The 22,975-nt window shown below is 46.8% G+C and overlaps 1 protein-coding gene across 4 annotated transcripts in view; it reads right to left on the bottom strand.

Annotated features, from left to right (window-relative positions):
• Positions 1-22,975, bottom strand: part of PLEKHG1 (pleckstrin homology and RhoGEF domain containing G1) — a 360,323-nt gene that overhangs the window by 46,243 nt on the left and 291,105 nt on the right. For 3 of the 4 annotated variants that reach the window (XM_069608126.1, XM_069608128.1, XM_069608129.1), the window contains exons 11-14: positions 15,325-15,358; positions 11,959-12,054; positions 9,000-9,035; positions 6,432-6,454 (exon numbers count right to left, since the gene is read on the bottom strand). In XM_069608126.1, coding sequence (XP_069464227.1) covers positions 6,432-6,454; positions 9,000-9,035; positions 11,959-12,054; positions 15,325-15,358 — 189 coding nt within the window. The remainder of the gene's footprint in view (positions 1-6,431; positions 6,455-8,999; positions 9,036-11,958; positions 12,055-15,324; positions 15,359-22,975) is intronic. The other variant, XM_069608127.1, reaches the window with a different exon arrangement.

Here is a 22,975-nt window from a genome sequence, read left to right as displayed (position 1 = left end):
TTTTGTAATATTTTATGCCAGAGTAAGAAACACAGCGAGCCTGTGGAAATCCCTCTGTAGCTCGAGGATCAACGGATCTATGTTAAAAGATTGCGGCCAAAAAGTTTGCATGCAAAAAAAAAAAAAAAACCGGAACAGCAAAAATCGGAAAACGAACAACAACATACCGCTCACATGGATCACCCGCTCCCGCGTTAGAAGTACCTGCTACCCCGGTGCCCCATGTTCCTTTGCTTACTCACTGCTGTACTTCTGTGCTCCAGTCTCTAATGGAGTTGTACTCCTGTAACAGAAGCGGGGGCGGGGGGGACACCCTTGCAGCCCCCCCGAAACACATTGTAGCAAACATGGGGAGCGGGAGACACCCATGCAAACCCCATTCGGGATAATGTGATTCGGCTTTTTCTTACATGCCAAATGCGCACAAAATGCGCATGTAGCATTTCTTTTGGGACATTTTCGGGGAAACCCGGTTCAACAGCTTCCCTAACAGTTTGCTTGCGGACCCACAGTTGCTCTTGCACAGGACTGAGGCCAACCATTTTCTTCGTGGCACTTGAGGTCATGGGCCAGCCAAGAGTAGCTGTCTCCCTGCTCTCATGATATGATAGGCTATTTATACCATGCTTAATACCCAGGGGTTTCTAAGCGCTGACCCAGGGATCGAACCTGTGGTGCTCCATGTCGTCTTGCTGCCAAGGCAAGCACGTTGCCCCCGAGCTATCTTCCCGAGTACCTTCAATTGATTGAGACGCAATTGAGTAATCCGATTTAATGAACCATTCTTAGATTGCTCATCCAGATTTCTAGATTTGTCAGCTGCTCCCATATCGGAATAATTCGCTATCCTAAGCATCATACCTTGTTCATGTCGGATACCACCAAGGACTTGAGGTGTGCCTTTGCATTACTGGGGGGCGGAATCACCTTGGGACTGTGAAACCAGTCCAGTTTCTCTAAACATGAACACCTTCTCCGTGCCTCTCAAGCAAGCGATTTTACTTCCGAGGGGAGAGTGTAAGAGTTTGGCTACAACATCTTTGCACCGAGGGACTCCTTCCTACTGCCGCATCCTAACTTGCGTGACCACCGGGTCAAGAAGGGCATGTCTAACTCTGCGCACTAACTGCAGAGGAGGCACCCCCAAATAGTTTCTTCAGAAATGTGTTATCAGTGGACTCAGTCGACTTGTTTATCTGGGTCCCCCACATCTGGCCTCTCTAGTCCATTTGCAGAAGGCCTGCTTGCACATCAGCGTAGATCTAATTGAGGAAGAATCGTTTTCCCAGTCAAAAGCTCGATTGGCAGACACAGAGGGTCTCATTTTCTGGAGGGCCTTGCTGATATGCTCCACCCAGGTGCCCCTTGCTGCAAACCTAATTCCTGGATAGTCAAATGACTTGACAACTTCGAGGTTTTTTTTTTACCATTAGCTACTAATCCCATCACCAAAATTTTAGATTTGTTAGAATTTATTTGGAGATGATATACAGCACAAAAACACTCAAAAGCTTGTAATAAAAAAGTGAGGGTCTTTTCTGTCTAACCAACAATTGTGTCACAATGGAATAACAAAAGCAGGGCTTTTCTGGACTGGATTATTGTGAAAATTTGCAGATAAAATTGACTATACAAGCCGAGTTTAAGCCTGACTGTTGGGGTTTATTAACAACAGCCGTCACATGGTCACCAGAGATGCTGGAAATGGCCACAATTCACTGGGGGAACTCCCCATCCCACCTTGCTCCCAGTGTTCAAGTGGGCTGGGGCTAGCCAGGGCCGAGCCCTGGCCATCTCAAGAAAAGGCTCTCGAGCTGGGGCCCTGCCGGGGCCCACCCCCGATTAGCCCCAGCCATGCTGACACCTGAGGCAGCCAGTGTAGCGGCTGCATGGTTACACGAGCTGCCTGCAGGTGTCAGCACTTCAGATTAGAGGAAATGGAAAGGCTTTGCCTTTTCTTTTTTCTAAACCGAAGGGCTGACACCTGCAAGCAGCAGGTGCAACCGTGCAGTGCGGGCTGCCTGGTGGCTCTGTACTCTTGAAACAGGAGGAGGGCTGGACTGCCCATGGGCTCCTCACGGTGGCTGATAGCCATTTACTCGGAAACAAAAGGAGAGCTGGGCAGTCAGCCCTCCTCCTGTTTCAGAGTACAGAGCCATCAGCAGCAGGCAGCACTTTCATTCAAGGAGCCCATGGCAAAGCATTGCACAAGGTGGCTCCTTGAATGAAAAGGCTGCCTGCTGGGTGTGAGCTTGGGCACACTGGTGGCACACTGGTGTCACACCTTTGGTGCGTCCAGTCCCTTCTTTTGTTTAAACGGAGGGGCTGGGCACATCAACGGTAATAATGCCAGTGAGCCCCAGCTCTGCTCCTTTTAGCAGCCCCCACCCTTAGGCGAGTGGGGGCTCTCGATTAGGGGCGTGGCCCAACCACACCCATACTTAGGCCACACACCCTAACGTGAGACCCTCTGCAGCCCCCCCATATTAATATTATACTGTAAACCCCCCACATAGTTATGTGGTTTAAGGGGTTTAAAAAAAAAATACATTTTTTTTAAAAAAGCCGCCATTTTCGTCCCTTGCAATTCCCAGGTGGACATTTTTGTACGATTCGATATATAAAGCTTTGGACGGTTTCTTTGTTTGGACTTGGGCTGCTGAGCAAAGGATGACTTTCGAATGTAGTCTGTGGTTGCATCTCGTGGGTCAGCTGCATGCATAGGAGCATCGTTTCTCTGTGCAGCTGTGTGGAGATCTGCAACTAGCGCATATCTCCCCCGGCCCCCAAATTGAGGAAGCTTTCTGCCCCTGACTGCTGTGTCTGAGACTCAGCGAGACTCACAGTTTCCTGGCCACTGTTTTTCAGACACAGCATTCAGAGACGCACGGCAGTCAGGGGCAGAGGGTTCCTCAACTTTTGGGGGTTTGGGTCTCGTGTCTACATGGAACGGCGCTCCAGCAAGACAGTTTTTGACGGAGAGCACAGCTCTGTCTTGTTCCGGTCCAATCCCTCCCCTGACTCACCAGGGAAAGCTGTACTTAAACCCCAAAATAAATGCTTGTCTGCTGCACCCCTTCAAGGATTTGAATTGATTGGTACCGTTTTTAAACTGTAGGTTTATCAAACCTTTGGTCTCCATGCAAGTAGCAATGAAATGGTAACCCATAGCGACGGCACATTGCATTTTTCAAGGAGGAAATCGGGCATTGCCGCACGCCCACTGCAACACGTAGTGGGTGCATGAACCTCTACACAGGAGCAAGCATCCGAGTTGCCATTTTGCCAACTAGGAGAACGCCAAAATAAGGGGATGCTTCACATTGCAGAGGTGCTATGAAATAGACAAGTGGCCAGGCACACAACAAAGTGGACAATTAAAATGGTGTAACCTCAAGCACATGTTCCAAGGCAATCTTAGTTTGCAGCGTGTGCACTATTCAAGCACGTGAGGGAAAAACAAGTATTTATTAAAAGTTGGTATAAAGGATGACTAGGTAAGGAAACACGATTTGCATTTCTTTTCCGTCCCATTAAAGCAACCGTTGTGTCGCTCTAGCATGCACGCCCCTTGTGTCTACACTTACATCCTGAATGACTTCCACCAGGCCTAGTGAGTGTGGCGCACTCGCTAGACCAGTACTTCAAATTACCAAGAAATCAAAGCGTCTCTTCCAGCTTTTCTTCATGCCATCCTTGGTGACAAAGTGAAGACCCATTTGATGAATTTGAAATCACAGGGTAAATTCGTTGCGTTCTTCGTGATAGAAACGCCCTAGAGTACTTGAAGCACGCCTTGGCTCATCCCCAAAAGACCTTTAACGCAATACTGAAGTCTTACTTCTCTCCAGAAGAAATACCCATGTCTGGATTTTCTTCTGCTCGTCCAGTGGTTGGGGCAGGAGCGGTGGTGGGCATATGGCTTAGCTTCAGTTTCAGCGAGCAAGCTTGTAAACCCCACTGTATTTTCAGGGGGGCATGGGGGGGGAGATGTCAATACTGTTATTGGGAGGTGTCTACAGAGAAACTCAATAGACAGGAAAGCTGCTGAAAACTCAGCGTGCCCATTTAAAAGAAGAGGTTTCCCGGAAAACGCTAGTAGTAAAATCATTTGTTAAGGGCAACAATAACGGAAACTAGTTTCAAGGCGCTATAAACTTCAGCACTCACAGTTTGGCTGACTTCCAGTCATTAAAAAACTGCAGCTAAGAACAAACCAATTAAAGAACATACATTCGGAGCGAGAGGGGGCATATAGTGGATAGTAAAGGGCACTTTGGAAACAACCGGGCACATAAACGGTGACAGCTTCAGACATAGTACTGGACTTTTCAGTAAAACAGATATTTAATCAAATTAAAGAGATTCCCAAAACGAAATTTTTTGCCAATAACTAACCACTGGCGAGGTTTCCGCCGTGGCATTTTTATAAAAGCAAATGTTTCGTAAAAGTAAAGCATGCTAACTTTTCCCTCACCACGAGGTGGCGATATGGAATCATCAATGGCATTTCAGACAAGCGGGTGAAAAAGATCCAATGTGAATAACAAAACCACTGTAATAAATTATCGGAGAATTCCGCGAATCAAGCCAAATGCTAAAATGCCTATTTCAGGGGGTTTGGACACTAGGAACAGACTAATGACGCATTACATTGAAAAAAAACTGAGTAAGTCTGCAACCTGGGCGCTCCCAGAGCATTTACAGACAGCTCGAAAACGAGGGCTTCTGTAAATGCATCCTAAAAATCTAACATGCTCTTTAGAAAAATGACCCTGCAGAGAGATCACTGGACACCACACTCCAAGACATAATCCGAAAATGCTAGTGTGGCACGTGAGCACATTTCATCAAGATGTTGAAGGAAAAAAGGAAAAAAGCAGAACTGGGCGATAAGGACAAAAGATGAAGGGGGATATGGGGGACCGCTGGAAGTGGACTACGGGTATGCAGGGCGCCAAACGGGGGCAGATTGTCTAACCTTTGCACAGGTTCTAAAAATGCATCAAGTGCATTTAGCACCAATAGCCTCATTATGAGTTTGGTGGTAAAACCACTGAGATACCACCAAACTGAGTTACCATTACTGCCACTTGATCCAGCGGGATTACACATGGCAGTATTTTTATTTATTGTTTGGTTGTTAGGCACTTATACAGGAAGTAAATACTGTTTCAAATAAGGAGGGGACAAAGGGATGTGAAAATGATCAAAATACATAAAAATATTAATACAGTGGCAGAGGGACACAAACCTATTATGCCTTGTGAGTGTCCAGAACATGCAAGTGCAGAAGGGAGGGTGAATGGGATAGCAACAGGTGAAGTGCAATGTAAGGTAAGCACCAAAAAGGCAACTGTGCAATTAGAGGAGAGTGAGGTGTGGGGGGAGGCAGAGATCAAGAGGAAAGCCTTGAGGAGCTGTCCTGCTTAAGACGAAGAGGGAGGGGGGGCTGTCCCTAAGAAGGGAGCCAGCTGAGGAAAGAGATCGACCTCCTGCCCTCTGTTTAGCTAAACGCTTTACACTAAACGAGTCGGTGCCAGTGGAGCGCAAGGGTCTAGAGGGGGAGTATTTATTAAGAGAGAGTGGCAGATCGTGTGGTCCCCAGAAAGCTTTGTGAGTGATACAGAGGGATTTGAATTTAATCTGTGAAGCATCCGGGAGCCAGTGAAGACTTTAGGGCAGGAGAGATGTAGTCCCTAAGCTTGAGGCCAAGGATAAGTCTTGCTGTCCTATCTGGATTAGCTGGAAAAGAGACAGAGTGGAAGAAGGAAGATTAAGGTTGCTATGTAAGTGCCCATTTATGAGGATTTCAGTGGAATTACCGTTGGCGATAATTCCGCTGAAATTGCTGGTTTGTGGTGGCCAGGTGGCGGAATTAAATTACCTCCAGCATTTTGCTGTAGGTTTTTCCTCCACCCCAACGCCAAAATGATAGTTTAATGTGGCGGTATTAACTCTGTTACCACCGAATTACTGTCATTTTGAGCTGCACCGCCCAACTACTAGCGAGGCTGCAAGTTTACTGCTTGTGCAATGCTGAATGGAGCAAACAGGTACGGCCCCAATCCACATTAAAATGATTGTGTTATATGGATTGGAGCACAGCCTGTTTGTCCAGCCTGTGCTTTACAACCATCAAAACTGATGCCAAGTGTACTTGATCATATTTTAGCACTGGTGCAAATGTTCGATAACATGGACCCGGGTTTACTGTCCGGAAGCTGCCGCCAGGGCATTTAATGGGATACCCAGTCAAACAAAACCCGAAAATCACCTCGACCTGGACAGCACTTCACTGCATTACTGACACACTCTCCCTTCACTGCACAATGTGTTAGCAGAACCGCCTATTCCCATAGCGTGCTTAAAACCTTTAGGAACGGCTTATTCGGAATATAAAGCATGCACAAAAGAGGCCCTTTGCTTACCTTCTGCAAGTCTGGACTCATCTCTGCAAACAAAGAGACAAAAGAACAATTTAGTCAAAGGAAGGAATCGACTTGAATGGGCAGGGTCAGAACATTTCACTTTTTCAGCACCTGGGGGAGGCTGGGAATGATGAGACGGGGAGGGCGGGATAGTGGAATGGATGTGTGGACAGCCTCGGAGTTCTCTCAAAACTGTAATTTGTTTAAAAATGTTGGCTATAATAAAAAAAGTATATACAAACCTTAAAAAAAAGCTCCAGTGTAAAGTGAAATGCAAATCTGCTCTAAAGTTCTGCCTTTTAAGACCTCGTGGCATCCATTTTGTATCCAGAGACCGTGTAAGCGGTTTCTTGAATTGAATAACCTGGCAGCAATAATCAAGCACGAGCCCCCTCCAGGGAGCTTGTGCTTCTTACTGCTGTTAGGGCAGAGAATTCAAACGCACACACGTTCAGAGGACAGCCAGTCCTACGAATGCCAGCCCAATACAACAAGCAGCCCTGTGAGGAACTAAACCACAGGAGTCCCTGCTTCAGTTTGTCAAACATCAATTTACACTAACACTTAGTGGGGTGGTTGTAGTCCAAAAAGCTGCAGTGCATATATGATATTTGATAGGTTATTTATAAGATGCTTAATACCCAGAGGTTTCTGAGCACGGACCCGGGGATCAAACCTGTGTTGCTCCGTGTCATCTTGCTTCCAAGGTGAGCACGTTGCCCCCGAGCTATCCTCCCCAGCATGTGAAAAAGCTTTGAAAGAGAATATTTTGTCATGTCTGTGTTGAATAACCTCACCCTGATTGACCAATGCCTCATTATGCTCTTGAATGCCGATCGTCTGGACACTTGGTCCAAAATCCATGAAGGCAGTAAGTAGATCACGCCATCGATATGAAGTCACTGCATGTGTTAAGTAGATCATCCGTGTACATCGGAATTTTGATACTTGAAATAAGGGGCATACACTAATAGTTTATTTAAGAATTATGCTTGCACCAATACATCCTACTCACTGTAAAAACGTTCTATTGATCAATGGTAAATTGTTTTCATATAGGAGATGAATGTATGTTTGCAAGAATCATTTTCCTGAGAGTCAAACTGATAAAATTAATTTGAATTCTTAATTCTCCGACTTAGCGAGGCAAAGCTTTCAAAAAGACAAAGAAATGTAACTTGTCAACTAGAGTAATAGTAAAAACTACAGCAAAAACTTAAAAGGGGTTTGAAAGTCATTAGTAGAGAAAACAATTTTCGAGTCTGATAAAAAATAAACTGATTGTGCCACGCTTTCCTCCAACATATGTCGAAATGTCCTCAGCTGTCCTGCATTGCATGCTGGGAAGTACCCTCCCTTGCAATTCTGCCAAACGGAGGCATATACAAAAAGTGACCGAAAAGTCTGAAATCTGGATTTCTTGAGCACAGCCTATTCAGTTTTTAGTTTACAGGCATACAGGGTCCGAAACTGAGATTCAATGACAGGAGCTAAAACCAGCTCCTGGGTGTCGGGCATCATACAGTCGGCAGGAGCTACTGCTGTGGAACCAGGAGTAAGTACCCGGCACACCGCAAATCTAACTTTCACATGAGATGCAAACTTTAACATTTTGTCCATTTCATTATGTTTAAATGTATACTAGATGTTCCCCTAATTCTTGTTGGTTAGAATTTTCAAATGCTCAAATGAATGTAACCAATGCAGGTTTGTGTTGCAAAAATGGTCTGGCGCGCCTGGTACCTGTTGGTTTCAAGCTAGCCAGCCTCTACTAGGCTAGAGGCAGGAGGTTAATGGCTCCCAGCTCTCCTCATTTTCGAACCATGGGCATAAGGGTCCTCCTTTGCTGCATCTTATTGTCATACTGGCCAATACTTGCCCTGAAACAACCCTTAGTGCAATATGAGCCGACACCCCATAACAAAAACAAGACAAGTTCACTTCTATGTGACATTTGCGTTTGCAAAAAGGCCTTTCTCAATAAGACTGACCAAATTTGACCATTCTTGGCCCCGTCATTTTATTTTGACTGTCATTTTGGAACGATCTCATGCACCCCATCACCCGCTACTTGCTCCCTCCATTGTACCTCTTTCCCGGGGCTGGACTGGCCTATAGGGTACTCTGGAGATTTCCCGGGGGGCCACTGCACCCTGGGCCTCTTGTATTTTATTTTCACATTCTCTCATAGGAAAAGTGTTGAGCTAGCACAAAATGTGTAATATGGGGCCACTTTGAACATTTGCAGGGCCTCTTTTGGTTCCCAGTCCACTCCTGCTCTTTCCACACCCAATTTGTTTCCCATTTTCTTTTACCTTTTAGCCTCCAAAATATAAGCTTTAGGTCGACGTCGTGCAGGTCAGTCTTATTTAAAGGGAGGGTATCCAAACACTAGTATCACCATAATCTACCCACTCGTACCACAATCTACCCTTGCCAATAGTGAACTTCTTTGCCAGGCCTCCTCCCTTTGCTGCATGTGTTACTCCACTTACGAGTCTCAACTTATAAAAAGGTCTCTGCCAGTGCTACAAGCTCTTTTTTTGTGGTTGGTCAAAGGTTACTCACCACTTTGCTTCAACCCTTTATGGAGTCTTGAGGGCTCTAAAAAGCAAAGGATCCTTGTTTAACAAACTGACATGTACAGTCAAGGGCTCAACATGAATTGCGAAAACAGTGTGCCAGCAATCACTACTTTTGTCAACACCCAAAATAGGGCAGATCACATTTTTCCTCGATTCCGTACATAAATTACACCTGTGAAGCTGTGTGTCGCCATAACAAGGAAGGCATGACTGCTACTCCAGGGGCCTGGATATTGCAGCCCAGGCATCTCATCTTGTGATAGGTGGGCAGTGGGTCTGTCATTACTTCTCTTCTACACATTCTCAGCCCTTGAGCCATGCCCTTGCACGGGTCTCAAGAATTGACGCATATGTAAAATGAAGCCCATTAACTCAGTACACTAGACCCCACTCTGAGATACAGAGTCTTGCCATCTAAAGGCAACGAATGTCCTTACAGGAGTAAAGGTAGGGACACCGATAGACAAAAAAGCTCTTATGTAATTCAAAGGTCTTTAAGGAAGGGATTTTCTGAAAACCTGTAAATGCTAGCGATCATTATACAGCAGTGGGAAGAGGGCAAGCAAAATATGCTAGCGGCAAACAGGAATCCCAGGAGAAATTACAGATTCCGTCACAAATTGCTCCCATGATAGAAAGGCTACCTAAATGTGATCATAAACCAATTACATACCATCTGCAGGACAGACAAGAACGAGAGGTCTCCTTAGTGGAGGTGTTCACCGTCCAGCTATCCCACACTTTCCTTTGAGGTTTGGGTGCTGTGCATGCACTTTGTGCAAAAGCGATTTGTTGAGTATCTTTTCTCATGAGCGCTTTGAAATCGACAAATTAGTATGTTGGTGAATACATAGAAAGGGGGGGGGAGGAAGACTATGAACATACATGTCATTGCAACTGTTGGTGTCACCAGAGTATCATGTGCAAAACATCTGCACCACTTTAAGGATTCTTTAGCAAGTAACGGTGGCTGGGCTACTCAATTATATGACTGACTAGCAGGGTCGGACTGGGGTATCAAATTGTCTCGGACACTAATTAAAAAGTGTCCCAGAGTTGCAAATTGCAATTCATTGCTTTGGTGACAGACTGTTTGAGTAGTATCCAAGGGGGAGTTTTCTGATACAATATGATGCAAATTGGGCATTTTAAAGAATATGTATTCACTATCAATGGTCAAAGATACTAACCACATGGTGAAGTAACTCATTAAGCTGGTCAACATTGGACAAAAAACAGGCCCATGTAGACTCAAAAAACTGGTCCACATCCGCAGTTTGCATTTTGGTTTTGGGCAGGGCCCTATAGGCCAGTCCGACCCTACTGAATAGCAGTCAATCAGGTACATGTGGTTAGTCAATAAAACATTGGACCCTTAGTCAAATACAGCTTCACCCATTTCAGGAAAAGATATCGCGTTTTATTTGGGAAATGCAATTTAATAATGCTAAAACTTGATCATAACTCCAAATAAGTGTCGGGGGAGGGAGGGGGCCGGGGGTTAGTCAAAAGTGCATGAAAAAGGAATCATATGTCATCATTATTAACAATGTAGGATCGAGAAAACAATCCTTTTCTATAGAGCAAAACGTTCATTTTAAAAACTATTTCTGACATGTCAAACAGATCCTTTGTTTTTCATGCACGTTTGACTAACCCCATGGCACTTATTTAGAGTTATGATAAAGTTATAACATTGTAAAATTGCATTTCCAGAATAAAAGCCGTTTTCTTTCCCTTGAAATGATTGTAGCCATATTAGACTTAGGTACCTGTATCTGATTGACTACTAGTCAGCCGTATAATGGAGTAGCCCAACTGTCAGTACTTGCTATGCGTTGTGTCGGCCCGATGCAGAAGGGCTGCTTGTCTCGGGTTACCCCATATATGTGACCTTCCTTTAGAAGAATATACAGCCCATAAAGTAACTGTGCATGCCCCTACAGAGGTTGATGTAGGTGGACTCCCCCGACCCCAGCATAGCGAGGTCACAGCTTTGGTTCTACTACAGGTGGGCACATATTACTAATATATTTTATTAGATATCATAGTTCCAACTACTCCACTACATTCTATTCACAGCACTAAACATGTATCACCTATTCTCGCCACTCATCGTCTAAGCTGGTCTGGCTCTTGGCAGATCAAGATTGTCCAACCCTTCCCTTCCAGCGTTTCGCTTATTCATTTCTGCGCATGTACCTTTAGACTGCCAACTCTTGGCAGAAGTTGGCTTAGCACCCCCAGATTATCCTCCGCGTTTACAGAAGAGACATTGTTATCTGGTGAAGAAACACCCACACTTCAGGGGCCCACTTGCGCACAACTCGAACCCAAGAAGCGATTTGAAGAAGAGCCCACAAGCGAGTGTAAGAGACGGCCGTGGCACAACCAGCAATGCAGCAATAATCCCCGTCATGTGCAGCTGTGCCCATTCATTTGGAAGCCAAATGCAAGAGCTAGCCAAAGAGACAGAGCAACTGACCTTACCACAAGACTGCAAAGCAAATTGCAAATGCCTTCCCAAAACTTATTTTTCCCGGCAGAGCAATTGTTTAAGCAACAAAAAAAATGAAATGCTCATTGAGGGGTGTGTCTTCCACATTTGTGGCACGCTTGTGGCAAATCAGTGCTATGTTAAGTCATTTCTAACGCGCCTGTACACACGTGTTTTATTCAGATGGTGCATTTTCATGAATGTACACCCTTATGAATTTCACTTGTGTAACATGTTACGAAAATTCATCATCTTAGCGATTAAAAAAAACAATCTTCGGTTGGTCAGGAAAAGGTGGCGTGGAGTGCAGAGGGAGGCGGAATGTAGGTGAACAAATGGGATTTGCTGGGCTGGGGGCACCTACATAAAAAGTAACAATTGGATAAGGAATGCCCACTGTCGGCCTAAGTTCAATACAGGATATCGCACAGAAGCACGCATTCACCTGACTTTCTCCTGACCCGGCGCGGGACGACACCTTCTTTGGAGTTGGAAGGGGAGTGGTTTTCTTCCTCAGGACTATAGTAGAATCCAGGATGGTCTGCAAGTAAAACGGAGAGCTCTATAAGCGACTTACTTCCAACAAATTCTTTATGTACAGAATCAAACACTATGGCGGTACATATAGATTGCCAGGCCAGAAGTAGAAATGATCAGCTGCCATTTCCTAAGTCATAGAAAGCTTTTGCTGTGTGTGGTTTTCTGTAGGGAAATGAATGAGTGTCAAAACAAAATATGAAAACGGATGCATATAACATACATGCCAACATTCTTTGACCAAAAATCTGTAGGAATCTTAAAGTTTCAAAAATAGTCCGGCTAGGAGGTAATGATAGGGATAGGGCACGTCAGCAGCCCATTGTCATTGAATGAGCCCGCCGCTGCGGGTGCATTCAATGACAATGAGGCGCCTGCCACGCCCTCTGCCACCACGCCAGCTCGGGGGAGCCCTTGAAAGACTCCCCTGAGCTGGCGTGGTGAGGGGCTAATGCCGCCTTTTATAAAGGCACCCGCAGCAGAGGGGTGCATTTAGCCCACCGCCGTGGGCGCCTTTTACATCAAAAGCCTGAATGCTGCGCCTTCTCCCACTACGCCAGCTCGGGGAGCCCTTGAAAGACTTTGCCGAGCTGGTGTGGTGGGGCGAATGGCACCCTGGGAGGAGTGGCGCCCCGGGCCATCGCCCGGTTCCCCCCCCCCCAAGACCGCCTCTGTACCAGAGGATGCTGATCATGCTGTGCCAGGCCTCAGGCAGCCAGGCCAAAAAAACATTTTAAAAAAAGAACTTTCTTTTGTTGAAAATCAGTATTTGTTGCCACTAAATCGGTAGGCGGTAGGACTGCTTAAAAAGCGGTATCCTACCGCCTAAATCGGTAGGGTTGGCAAGTATGCATGTAATCCAAGTCAACATGGGCAAAGAAAGGAAAAGAATTCTACAGATGGACGGCAAGGGTGAGGAAGCAGAGAAGAGTGGGGAAGGACGAGGAAGCAGAGAAGAGTGGGGAAGGACGAGGAAGCAGAGAAGAGTGGGGAAGGGAGTAGAAGGGCGAGGAAGCAGAGAAGAGTGGGGAAGGGAGTAGAAGGGCGAGGAAGCAGAGAAGAGTGGGGAAGGGAGTAGAAGGGCGAGTAAGCAGAGAAGAGTGGGGAAGGGAGTAGAAGGGCGAGGAAGCAGAGAAGAGTGGGGAAGGGAGGAGAAGGGCGAGGAAGCAGAGATGGACGGGAAGGGCGAGGAAGCAGAGACGAGGGGGAAGGGCGCAGAGACGAGGGGGAAGGGCGAGGAAGCAGAGACGAGGGGGAAGGGCGAGGAAGCAGAGACGAGGGGGAAGGGCGAGGAAGCAGAGACGAGGGGCAAGGGCGAGGAAGCAGAGACGAGGGGCAAGGGCGAGGAAGCAGAGACGAGGGGGGAGGGCGAGGAAGCAGAGACGAGGGGGGAGGGCGAGGAAGCAGAGATGAGGGGGGAGGGCGAGGAAGCAGAGACGAGGGGGGAGGGCGAGGAAGCAGAGACGAGGGGGGAGGGCGAGGAAGCAGAGACGAAGGGAAGGGAGGAGAAGGGTGAGGAAGCAGAGACAAGGGGAAGTGCAAGGAAGCAGAGAGGAGCAGAAGCGAGGAGAAGGGCGAGGAAGCAGAGATGAGGGGAAGCAGAGATGAGGGGGAAGGGTGAAGAGGCAGAGAGGAGGGGATGGTGAGGCAGCAGAGATGGACAGGAAGGGTGAGGCAGCAGAGATGAGGGGGAAGGGTGAGGAAGCAGAGATGAGGGGGAAGGGTGAGGAAGCAGAGATGAGGGGGAAGGGTGAGGAAGCAGAGATGAGGGGGAAGGGTGAGGAAGCAGAGATGAGGGGGCAAGGGTGAGGAAGCAGAGATGAGGGGCAAGGGTGAGGAAGCAGAGATGAGGGGCAAGGGTGAGGAAGCAGAGATGAGGGGCAAGGGTGAGGAAGCAGAGATGAGGGGCAAGGGTGAGGAAGCAGAGATGAGGGGCAAGGGTGAGGAAGCAGAGATGAGGGGCAAGGGTGAGGAAGCAGAGATGAGGGGCAAGGGTGAGGAAGCAGAGATGAGGGGCAAGGGCGAGGAAGCAGAGATGAGGGGCAAGGGCGAGGAAGCAGAGATGAGGGGCAAGGGCGAGGAAGCAGAGATGAGGGGCAAGGGCGAGGAAGCAAGGAGACAGATGGACGTAGACCGAAGATGAGGAGAGAAGGTCTAGAGAAAGAAAAAAATAGAACAATAAAGGACAGCCTTTAATGCAACATATTATATGCAACAGTACGCATGAAAAGGGAGGCAATGTGGGGAGGATAAAAAAAAGTGGTCATGTGCCATGAAAAGGGGAAGTTTAAAGAGAATGCATATATTGAGGATGCGGGCGAGTGAAGATACAGAGGGGCCAACATATAACAATTAAGAACGACAAGGTGGCTGAATTCTAGAAAACAACGTGGAAAGCCATGACCACATCGTATAAAAGTTGGAACTAGTGAGTGGAGAAACGCAAACTGAAAGCCGATATGAAGGCATTGATGGCGATACCTTGTGCTCTGCTCTTTTAGTGCCCCCTACCCTTGCTAGTGCATCTCGGCAATGCAGGGATTTGTGACCAGTCTTGAAATCATAATCATTGGAGATTAAAGAAAGGTTCTACAAGTATCTGGGTTGGGGTCGGCTCAGGACACATTCACAGCAAACCACTCAAAGATAAAATGTGATGCTTGGTTTTACAGTCTGTCCACTGCACCTGTCTGTGCCCTCAAGATGCCTACTTGTTGGAGAGCGATACTCACCGGGGTATTTCAGTTCGTGGGTGGGGTGCTGAGGGAGGGGCCAAACTTCACAGGCTTATTCCCCTGGTCTATGGGCTCCCAGAGCACTATCCAAGTTCAGAACGAACCCTAACCGTGCCCAATCAAACGCCTGTACCAAGCGGAAGCATCCAATGTAGACACCGGAACATGGAACCAACTCAACATTATGCTCTACCCAAGACTAGCACCTTGACCCCAAGGATCAGGCTAACCAAGGAACAGCAGCACTAAGTGGAGCCACGTGCACTGGCAGGGCCATAAATAATTAAGATCCAAAGAGAGATGCATGGAGGGTGCTTGGAGAAGGAGGCTGTACAGAATATGGAGTATACGTTTGGGGAATTAACAGATGCTCTGAATACAGGTGGTGGCCCCACCTTTGTACTAGGCCTCTCACTTAATACGCAAAGGTGCTTCTTCTCGACTGCGCGCAATAGAGAAGATTTAGCAGCTCAACCCTGCAGAGAATATTGTGAGAAAACCAAATGTTGCAAAAAGGAGGGATGAAAAATAGTACTTACGTATTGCATCCATTTCCAGAATAGCTTGCTTAGCCTGAAAGAGAAAACGGGCATGGATCAGTTGCATAATTAAACTTTCAGCAGCCTGTGATCTCCACGCCCAAAGTGAATGCCTCGGAAGAAAGAACAGTGAATGTCGCGCACTTGAACCGTTCAGAGGTGTGCTGAAATGGATTGATGATTTCCAAAACTGAATTTCCCCTGAAGAAGCAACGCGAGAAACCCACCCCACATTGTTTACTCAGCAGTTCAGTCACAAATCTAGACGGGCAAATTGATGACCACAGGGTTAATTTATTTATTTTAATGTTTATACCGCGCCACATGCCCGCAGGCCTCAGGGCGCACGAAAGGAAGGACCCCCTCTCTGTCCAACACTATTTGTACACCTGGAGGACACATTAGTTCTTCATCCTCTTCTGGTTCCCTCTTCTGGCATCTAGTCATTTCATCGAAAATAGTTTAATCTAATGCCACACCATCGAATTATATTCAACGAAAAGCACCACCATCGAATTACCTTTTCATTGACTATAATTCTATGGTAGTGCTTATCGAAATTAATTTTAAAAAAATAATGGGCTAGGGTTAGATTGGGGTTGGGGCTAGGGTTAAAGATTAAGGGTTAGGGCAGAACCCCCCAATATACAAAAAAAATTAACACGTTACAAGGAGCTGGGCAGTGCCGACATTTCAGCACTGGACAGCTCCATGTAACGTTTTAACATTACAAAAAATGCATTGAAATGCTATCTTTTACATGTAAAAGTGCATTTCCACTGAAACCAGTCCATTCATATTTAAAATGGACTGGTTTTGATGGAAAGGCACTTTTACATGTAAAAGATAGACTGTCGATGCTGTGGTAAACAATGCTTTTTTTATGGTGTGGCATTTCAATGCTTTTTTTCGATGAAATGACTAGGAACCCCTCTTATTTTGATTAAGGTATTTATTCAGCACAGTCCTAGCTTTCTCCTAGCTTTGGGAAGCAAAGGAGTGCTTTACTAGTCATACGGAGTAAGTACAAGGTGAGGGAAGCAGATTGCAAGGGATCGCTACACAGGAGCAGGGAGCTTACAGTGGGGGTTGGGCAATTTATCAGCTAAGTATCTACAAGAAACGAGGAGAGGAAATGGGGGAGCAGATCGACCAGTCTCAGGTGAGATGTGGCACAGAGGAGTTGTGGACATAATTGTTAAGGAAGAGCCATTCCTTGAAGAGGAGGGTCTTGCGTTCTGTGTTGAAATGCAGAAGAAAGGGGACATGTCTGGTTTTCTACACAACGCCACGACCAGCTGACCCTCACAGCATTAAACACAGCGCAGCTCAAACCCTTGCTCTTCACCCGCCAAGGGTTAACCTTGGGGATCACCAGCACTGGTGAAGCCCGAGCCAAGGCAAACACCTCACTGTGGTCAGACCCATTCCACAACAGCTGAAGAGCGTAGAGGAATGCCTCCATCAGAAGGCAAAGGACGAGCTTAAATATTTCCACAGCAGGACGTCATTGAAGAAGCCAGAGTGGCCGACACTCTTAGTAGTCCTTCAAAACACAAGGTCAGACACGAGACTCCTGAACATGGCCATTAAGGGAGCGAGAGACAGACAGACACCAAGGGCCGAGGATCAAGGATATGATCGTGAAACTCAACAGACCACCCATTTCCCCAAAGTTGACCTTGTCAGAGGTCAACAACCAGCTGTAAATTAACCAAAAATCCAGATACATAATCACATTGTAAATGCTACTTGGTCTCCATTAGGTCTGTTCAAATAAGAGGCTGCGTATCGGGATCTCCTCGGTGGTTGCGATTTTCCAAGATCCGATCTGCAAGTTGCTCATCCCATACGTCAACGCGCGTAACTACAGGGATCATCCTCATTGGGAGGCACCCACAGAAAATGAGACATGGCCCTCAACAAACTTGCCTCAGTGATGCAAGAGGCTGGACTCGCACTAAACGGCAAAAAATGCAAGTTCAACAAAATGCCCCCGGAATTCTATACAGACACCGTTTTGGAAAAGGGCATTGTAAGGAAGCGGAATCCCTCATACTCCACCAGTAGGATATTTTCTGGGCATCGCTGGGTGCTGCGTACGGCACATTGAGAACTAAGCATCCACCAGAACCCTACTGCGGATGCTTCCAAAGAAGGACGCAATGAGGCATGGATGGCTTTATGACGATCAGCGTTTGGCACTGTGAAAAGGGCGCCGAAGGAGGTACACAACCTAGTATGACCCAAACCTGGACACTGAGGTCACCATAGCTGCCAGTTCAGAGGGGCTAAGCAGGAATCGTCAACGACTGACTGCGACATATGTAAGCAGAGCCCTAGACCACCCCCCGCCCCACAGAAGCAGCCTACCCTCAGCTCGAAAAGGATAGTCAGTGGCAGGCTGGGCCTGTGAGTAGCTCCACCACTTATTAACGTGAATCTCACAGTTAGTAACCAATCACAAAGCCCCATTTGGTTATCAGTCAGAATATGTTTATTTTGATTATGAAATTTCTAAAAAAGAATACATAAAAATACATCAAAATACAGCATTAACATTGATCAAATCATTTTGCATCGATATTCCAATAAAAACAGAAAGACAATGCATAAGAATCAAAATGTGAATTAAAATCTATAATTGCCAAAGACTCTAATAGCATCAGAAAACCGAATGTCTCATATGAACAGTTAACCGCTGAGCTTTAATCAAGTCTATGCAAAAGGACGAGCATACTCGTCCTTAGCACTTAAGAGGTTAAAAAGTATTCCCGTTACCAACAATTCAGAGAGCTGTTTGCTTGCATTAAATATAAAAATGCTAAACGACAGAGGACGTCTACAGGAGCAATATACCACTAACCGAAAAATGTAAAAATGTATACTCGTTTCAAGCAAGATATTACTAAGCTATGCGCTGCCTATGTCGGTTTCTCACAAACTAGAGGGTAGAGGTGAGAGGCTAGAGGTGAGAGGCGAGAGGTAATTGGGGCAGTCTAAGTATTGCTACTGGTTTCCTTGACAGAGTTTCAGTGAAAACATTAAGATATTTGTTTAACATATATGCATTTCTAAAAGGCATATTAAAAAATTACTCGCGATTAAATCTTCTATGCATATTACATATACATTTCTTGATATTGTGAAGAAGCCTGTGACAATTGTACACTTAAGCAACTTTGCAATACTCTTATAGTCATTAGAAAGGCCCATTAGGTCCAGAATTTCAAGATAATCCTCAACACAAACAAGCCCTTTGGAGGACAATATTGAGTTAAGTGTCAGGATATCTTAACAAAATCATCTTGTTCAGAACAGCATCATCATCATCATCTGACCGTGTGGCAGCCCATAAAAGTGCAGGAGGTGAGGCTAACTTAGAAACTAAGGGCCTCATATGCGTTTCCAGGTAGACGAGCACATTTTGCTGGAGACGCCGAAATAAACTCTTCAAAAAGGTCCATTCTAGCAAGTGGGCCCTTATGAGAACGCCCAGACACCCGGAGTGCACCTTCCCGGACCACAACCCTGGGCCCGAGATACTTTAAGCACTGTATTTAGCCAAATAGCTTAAAATGCAATTTAACGGACGACACAAACATGCTTTTGCCTATTATTGGCACTGGAAATTTCTTTTGCCATCTCTTCGAAAAACACAAATCCAAAATGCCACCAAGAATCAAGTAGCGGGAATCAGACTACAGGACTAGGAATATCTATTTTTATTGGTTATTTATAACGCGCTTAATACCCAGAGGTTTCTAAGCGTGGACCCGGGGATCGAACCCGTCTTGCTCTGCATCGTCTTGCTTCCAAGGAGAGCGCGTTGCCCTGAGCTCTCCTCCAGAGACAATAGGGTTATTATGCACAAGGCAGGAAAGGACCCCAGCAGATGACATATCCCATCATCTGGTGAGAACCAAGATGCTCTCCTTAGGGGGGGACGCAGGTGACTAATTTCACTACACGATGCACCACACTTTGCTAAAAGCAATATCAAGAAAATGCATTCGCGATGCCACCGAACAGGATCCTACACTGAGAATAGCAAAAGAGGTAGCAGGTAGGTGGTGACTATGACAGAGAAATTTCAACCGGGTGGTGGAGGGGCTTACCTGAAGGAAGCGGGCCGTGGTGTGTAAGGGACGGCAGATGAGAGGCCGGAGGATAATTTCCTCGAAGAAGATGCAACAGCAGAGAGTATTGACAGCACATGAGGGGCACGACAGAATCGCGATAAAGCTTTTCCTACGGAATCACATTTGGTTTCTGGGCATGGAAGCGTCAGTTGAGAGCATGATAAAATTGTGTGCAGCACGCCAATGCACAGCCAGGAAGAGTCCACCATCATCACTGTCTGTCAAAACATCCACGTCAACTTCTTCGGCCTGACACAGAGAGGTGCGTCCCGGCTTGTAATAGACATGTACTCCTAACAGTCAAAAAAGTGAAGTCTACCACATTCCTGGAAGCACCGGCAATGCTGCACACAGTTTTCACCAAATGTTGAATCACTGAGTCGGGGAGATCAGACAATGGGCCCTCCGTTTAAGGGCCACAAATTCACCTTTGTGAATTGCCTCGGATTCATGCATGATACTGGCCGCAAGCAAATATGTTTGCTGAAAAGTTCAGAACGGCAATCAAAAAGACAAATCAAGTGGACAGAGGTGGAGTATATGACACTCAACCCCGCTCTGTGTGGGATCCGAATGTATTATAGAAATAGCCCTCATGGAACCACCGCAGGAAGGTCAGCAGAAAACACGATTGTTCGGGTCGTCCAATTGAGACTCCCAGGAGTTAGGTGGGAGCCGAACTAAAAAAAAAGTGCAGAAATCATAGAGCAGGACGGAAGTGCAAGGAACGCCAGACAAAAAGAGATGGGCTACGCTTTCAGCCTTCAAAGTGGGAGACTGCAGCGGGCAGGGCCGGACTAGGAACCAAAAGAGACCCTGGAAATAATGTTCAAAGTGGTCCCAGAAATAATGTTCAAAGAGGCCCCATATTACACATTGTAAGCAAGCCCAACCCTTTTCCTATGCGAAAGTATGAAAATAAAATAAGTTACCATACAAAAGATGGCCAGGGTGCAGAGGCCGACCGGGAAATCTCCAGAGTTCCCTATAGGCCACTCCATCCATGGCAGCAGGTGAAGAAATGAGACTGCAGGTTCAGCCAGAATCTGCTGAGCGTGGCAAAGGCGAAAGGAACGATGGCGACCACAGCATCGAGCACCATGTGGCCAACGCGGAGTGCGTCCCCGTTCTGGCCACTCCTCAAAAAAGAAGAAGCATGGACAGAGGAGGTACAAGACTTGGAAGAGACAGCCGAGGGAATGACACGGGCCAGACCCCCCACGAGGAATTGCCACACCAGGATGGGAGGGGACGGGGGTCTGCGAAAAGAATGGGTCAGCGAAGGAGTGGGGCCAAAACTACATCCATTTTTCCAAACGACTAATAGAAGAAATGTAGAGAGGGTTGGGTTTCAAACAATGAAGAGTGGAAACGGGTCCAGCCTTAGGGCAGGGGGGGCGACAACCCCCAGGGCGCCATTAGCCCCCTGCGACACCAGCTCGGAGGAGGCTTTCAAGGGCTCTCCCAAGCTGGCATAGTTGGAGAAGGCGCAGCTGGCGCCCTTTTGTTATTAAATGCGCCTGCGGTGGGGCATTAAATGAGCGTGCTGTGGCATCAGCACCCGAGTCACGTGATTACCCTCCTGCTCCTATGCGGGAGTGAGGCGGTTTTCATTGGAATGAGTACCCTATTCAAGTGATCAACTCCCTGCCAGGTGCCGGATCGGGGAGTTAGAAAAAAATGGGGCATTCCTGCCCCACCCCTCCTTCCCACTCCTCTCCCCCCCCCCCCCCCGATTACCAGGGGCGCGCTGGGGGTTGGTGAGGGCAGTGGGTGGGGGGGGGGGGGAATTCTTTTTTAACCAGCCCAGGGCGCTGCTGCCGCTAAGGTCGATCCTGGGTGGAAATGTGCCACATTGAGGCACCTGTGGGACAGAGTGAACGGCAGTTCCCAGCGTGAGGTTACAGGGGATCGGGAGATGGACATAAAGGTTGCCTCACTGGGCACTCAGGAAGAGTAGATTCCAAGGGAGGGGACGAGGTTCGGGGCAGCCGAGGCGCCATACTGAATGCAGCAGTAGGGAATGCATGTCTGAGCAATTCATAATCAGCGAGCTCGAGAGCCCTTTCCAGGGCAAAACAGACCAAATACTTGTAAGAAGAGCGCTATCGGTGTTCGTTCGTGAAGCGATAAAACGAGAAGCAATTTGGAACGAGCTCCTGTACTCAACCGGTTTCAAATCTTTCAGAAAGAGAAATGTTTTTATTGTTGCTATTCACTTATTGGCCGCCAGGGGACAGCCCATACCTTTGGAAAAAATACATCCGTGAATTGCATACTAGATACCGCCACAGGGCACTGTGTGAGAACGGGCAACTTCAATGCGGCCTTTCGCCTTTCCTGCAGGCAGGCCTTACTTTCCTCATCAGGTGGCACTGTCGTCACCTAGAGGGGCACTGGCTATGAAGTCTCACACTAGAAACGGCCCGGGAAAATATTGTCTGAAAAACTGTAAACATTTCACACTGGCACAAAATTAAAACAAGAATTACTTTAAAATCTACACAATTTAAACGTTTTCTGAAAAACTTGGATTTCAGTGATCTGACTGCTGTAAAATCTAGCAAAGATATTTTAAAATGTACACTGCACAGCAATAGACAGCAGTTGGATGGCCCTGGGAAGCGGAGTCACCATTTCTCATTTTCATTACGTGGTATACAACCCCCTCCCCCATGAATCCGGGGGTACGCGGGACACGAATATCATCAGATATGATGTAGTATTTGCAAGGCTCTGTGTGGGAAAAGATGTGGGAGGCGTCTCATTTGCATATACACCGATATCAACGGAAGTAACGTGACATAAAATGGCATCACATGGGGGTGACACCAGTCCAGTACTCAAGGGTCTCATGGGAAGCTGCACAACAAGACGTCTGCCCAGAGGCACTAAAGAGATGTACAGTGTAAACATGGTCGCTATTAATATTAGATCTGGAGCAAAGCTATAGACTGTTAAGCCAGGATTAAAGCGGTTTTTCTGTCAGTTAAGACGTAGCAAGATAAAATGATTTGCCCATGATCAAACATACTTAAGTGGCATAGCTGGGATTTGTGCCCAGTCGGAAATCACATTTCCTCTTGGCTCTGGTTGGCACATGCATGTGTTAATGGTTGGCATCATGGTGCTAGAGTAATGCTCTGCACCACAGAGATGACTTGAAAAGTACAGTCATCCTAAAATAAACGTAAAAGGTGTTCCATTTGGAATTGGGTACCAATACTACCTTTATAGAGCGCCTGGAAGCGAAAGGAACCGGGGGGGGGGGCAGAGGATGCATGCTGGCAGCGGGAAGGAGCCTCCCGAATAGATATTTATAAAACAAACGGCTGGTAGGACGCCTTTGTCACCAGTATATCTAGCCCCTACTGACCACATGCCTGGTGCAGAGACCGAATCACCCACAGAAAGTTCTCGATGTTCCAGAGTAGATGCAAGGGGTTCTCTGGTCCGGGTGTGGAGCAGGGCACTGCCCTGTATCAACTATGTACTCCATAAAGATGTAC

This window comes from Ambystoma mexicanum, chromosome 4q (assembly GCF_040938575.1).
Source record: "Ambystoma mexicanum isolate Mex_15411 chromosome 4q, UKY_AmexF1_1, whole genome shotgun sequence".
Lineage (NCBI taxonomy): Eukaryota > Metazoa > Chordata > Amphibia > Caudata > Ambystomatidae > Ambystoma > Ambystoma mexicanum.
This window is presented reverse-complemented; position numbering and strand designations above follow the sequence as displayed.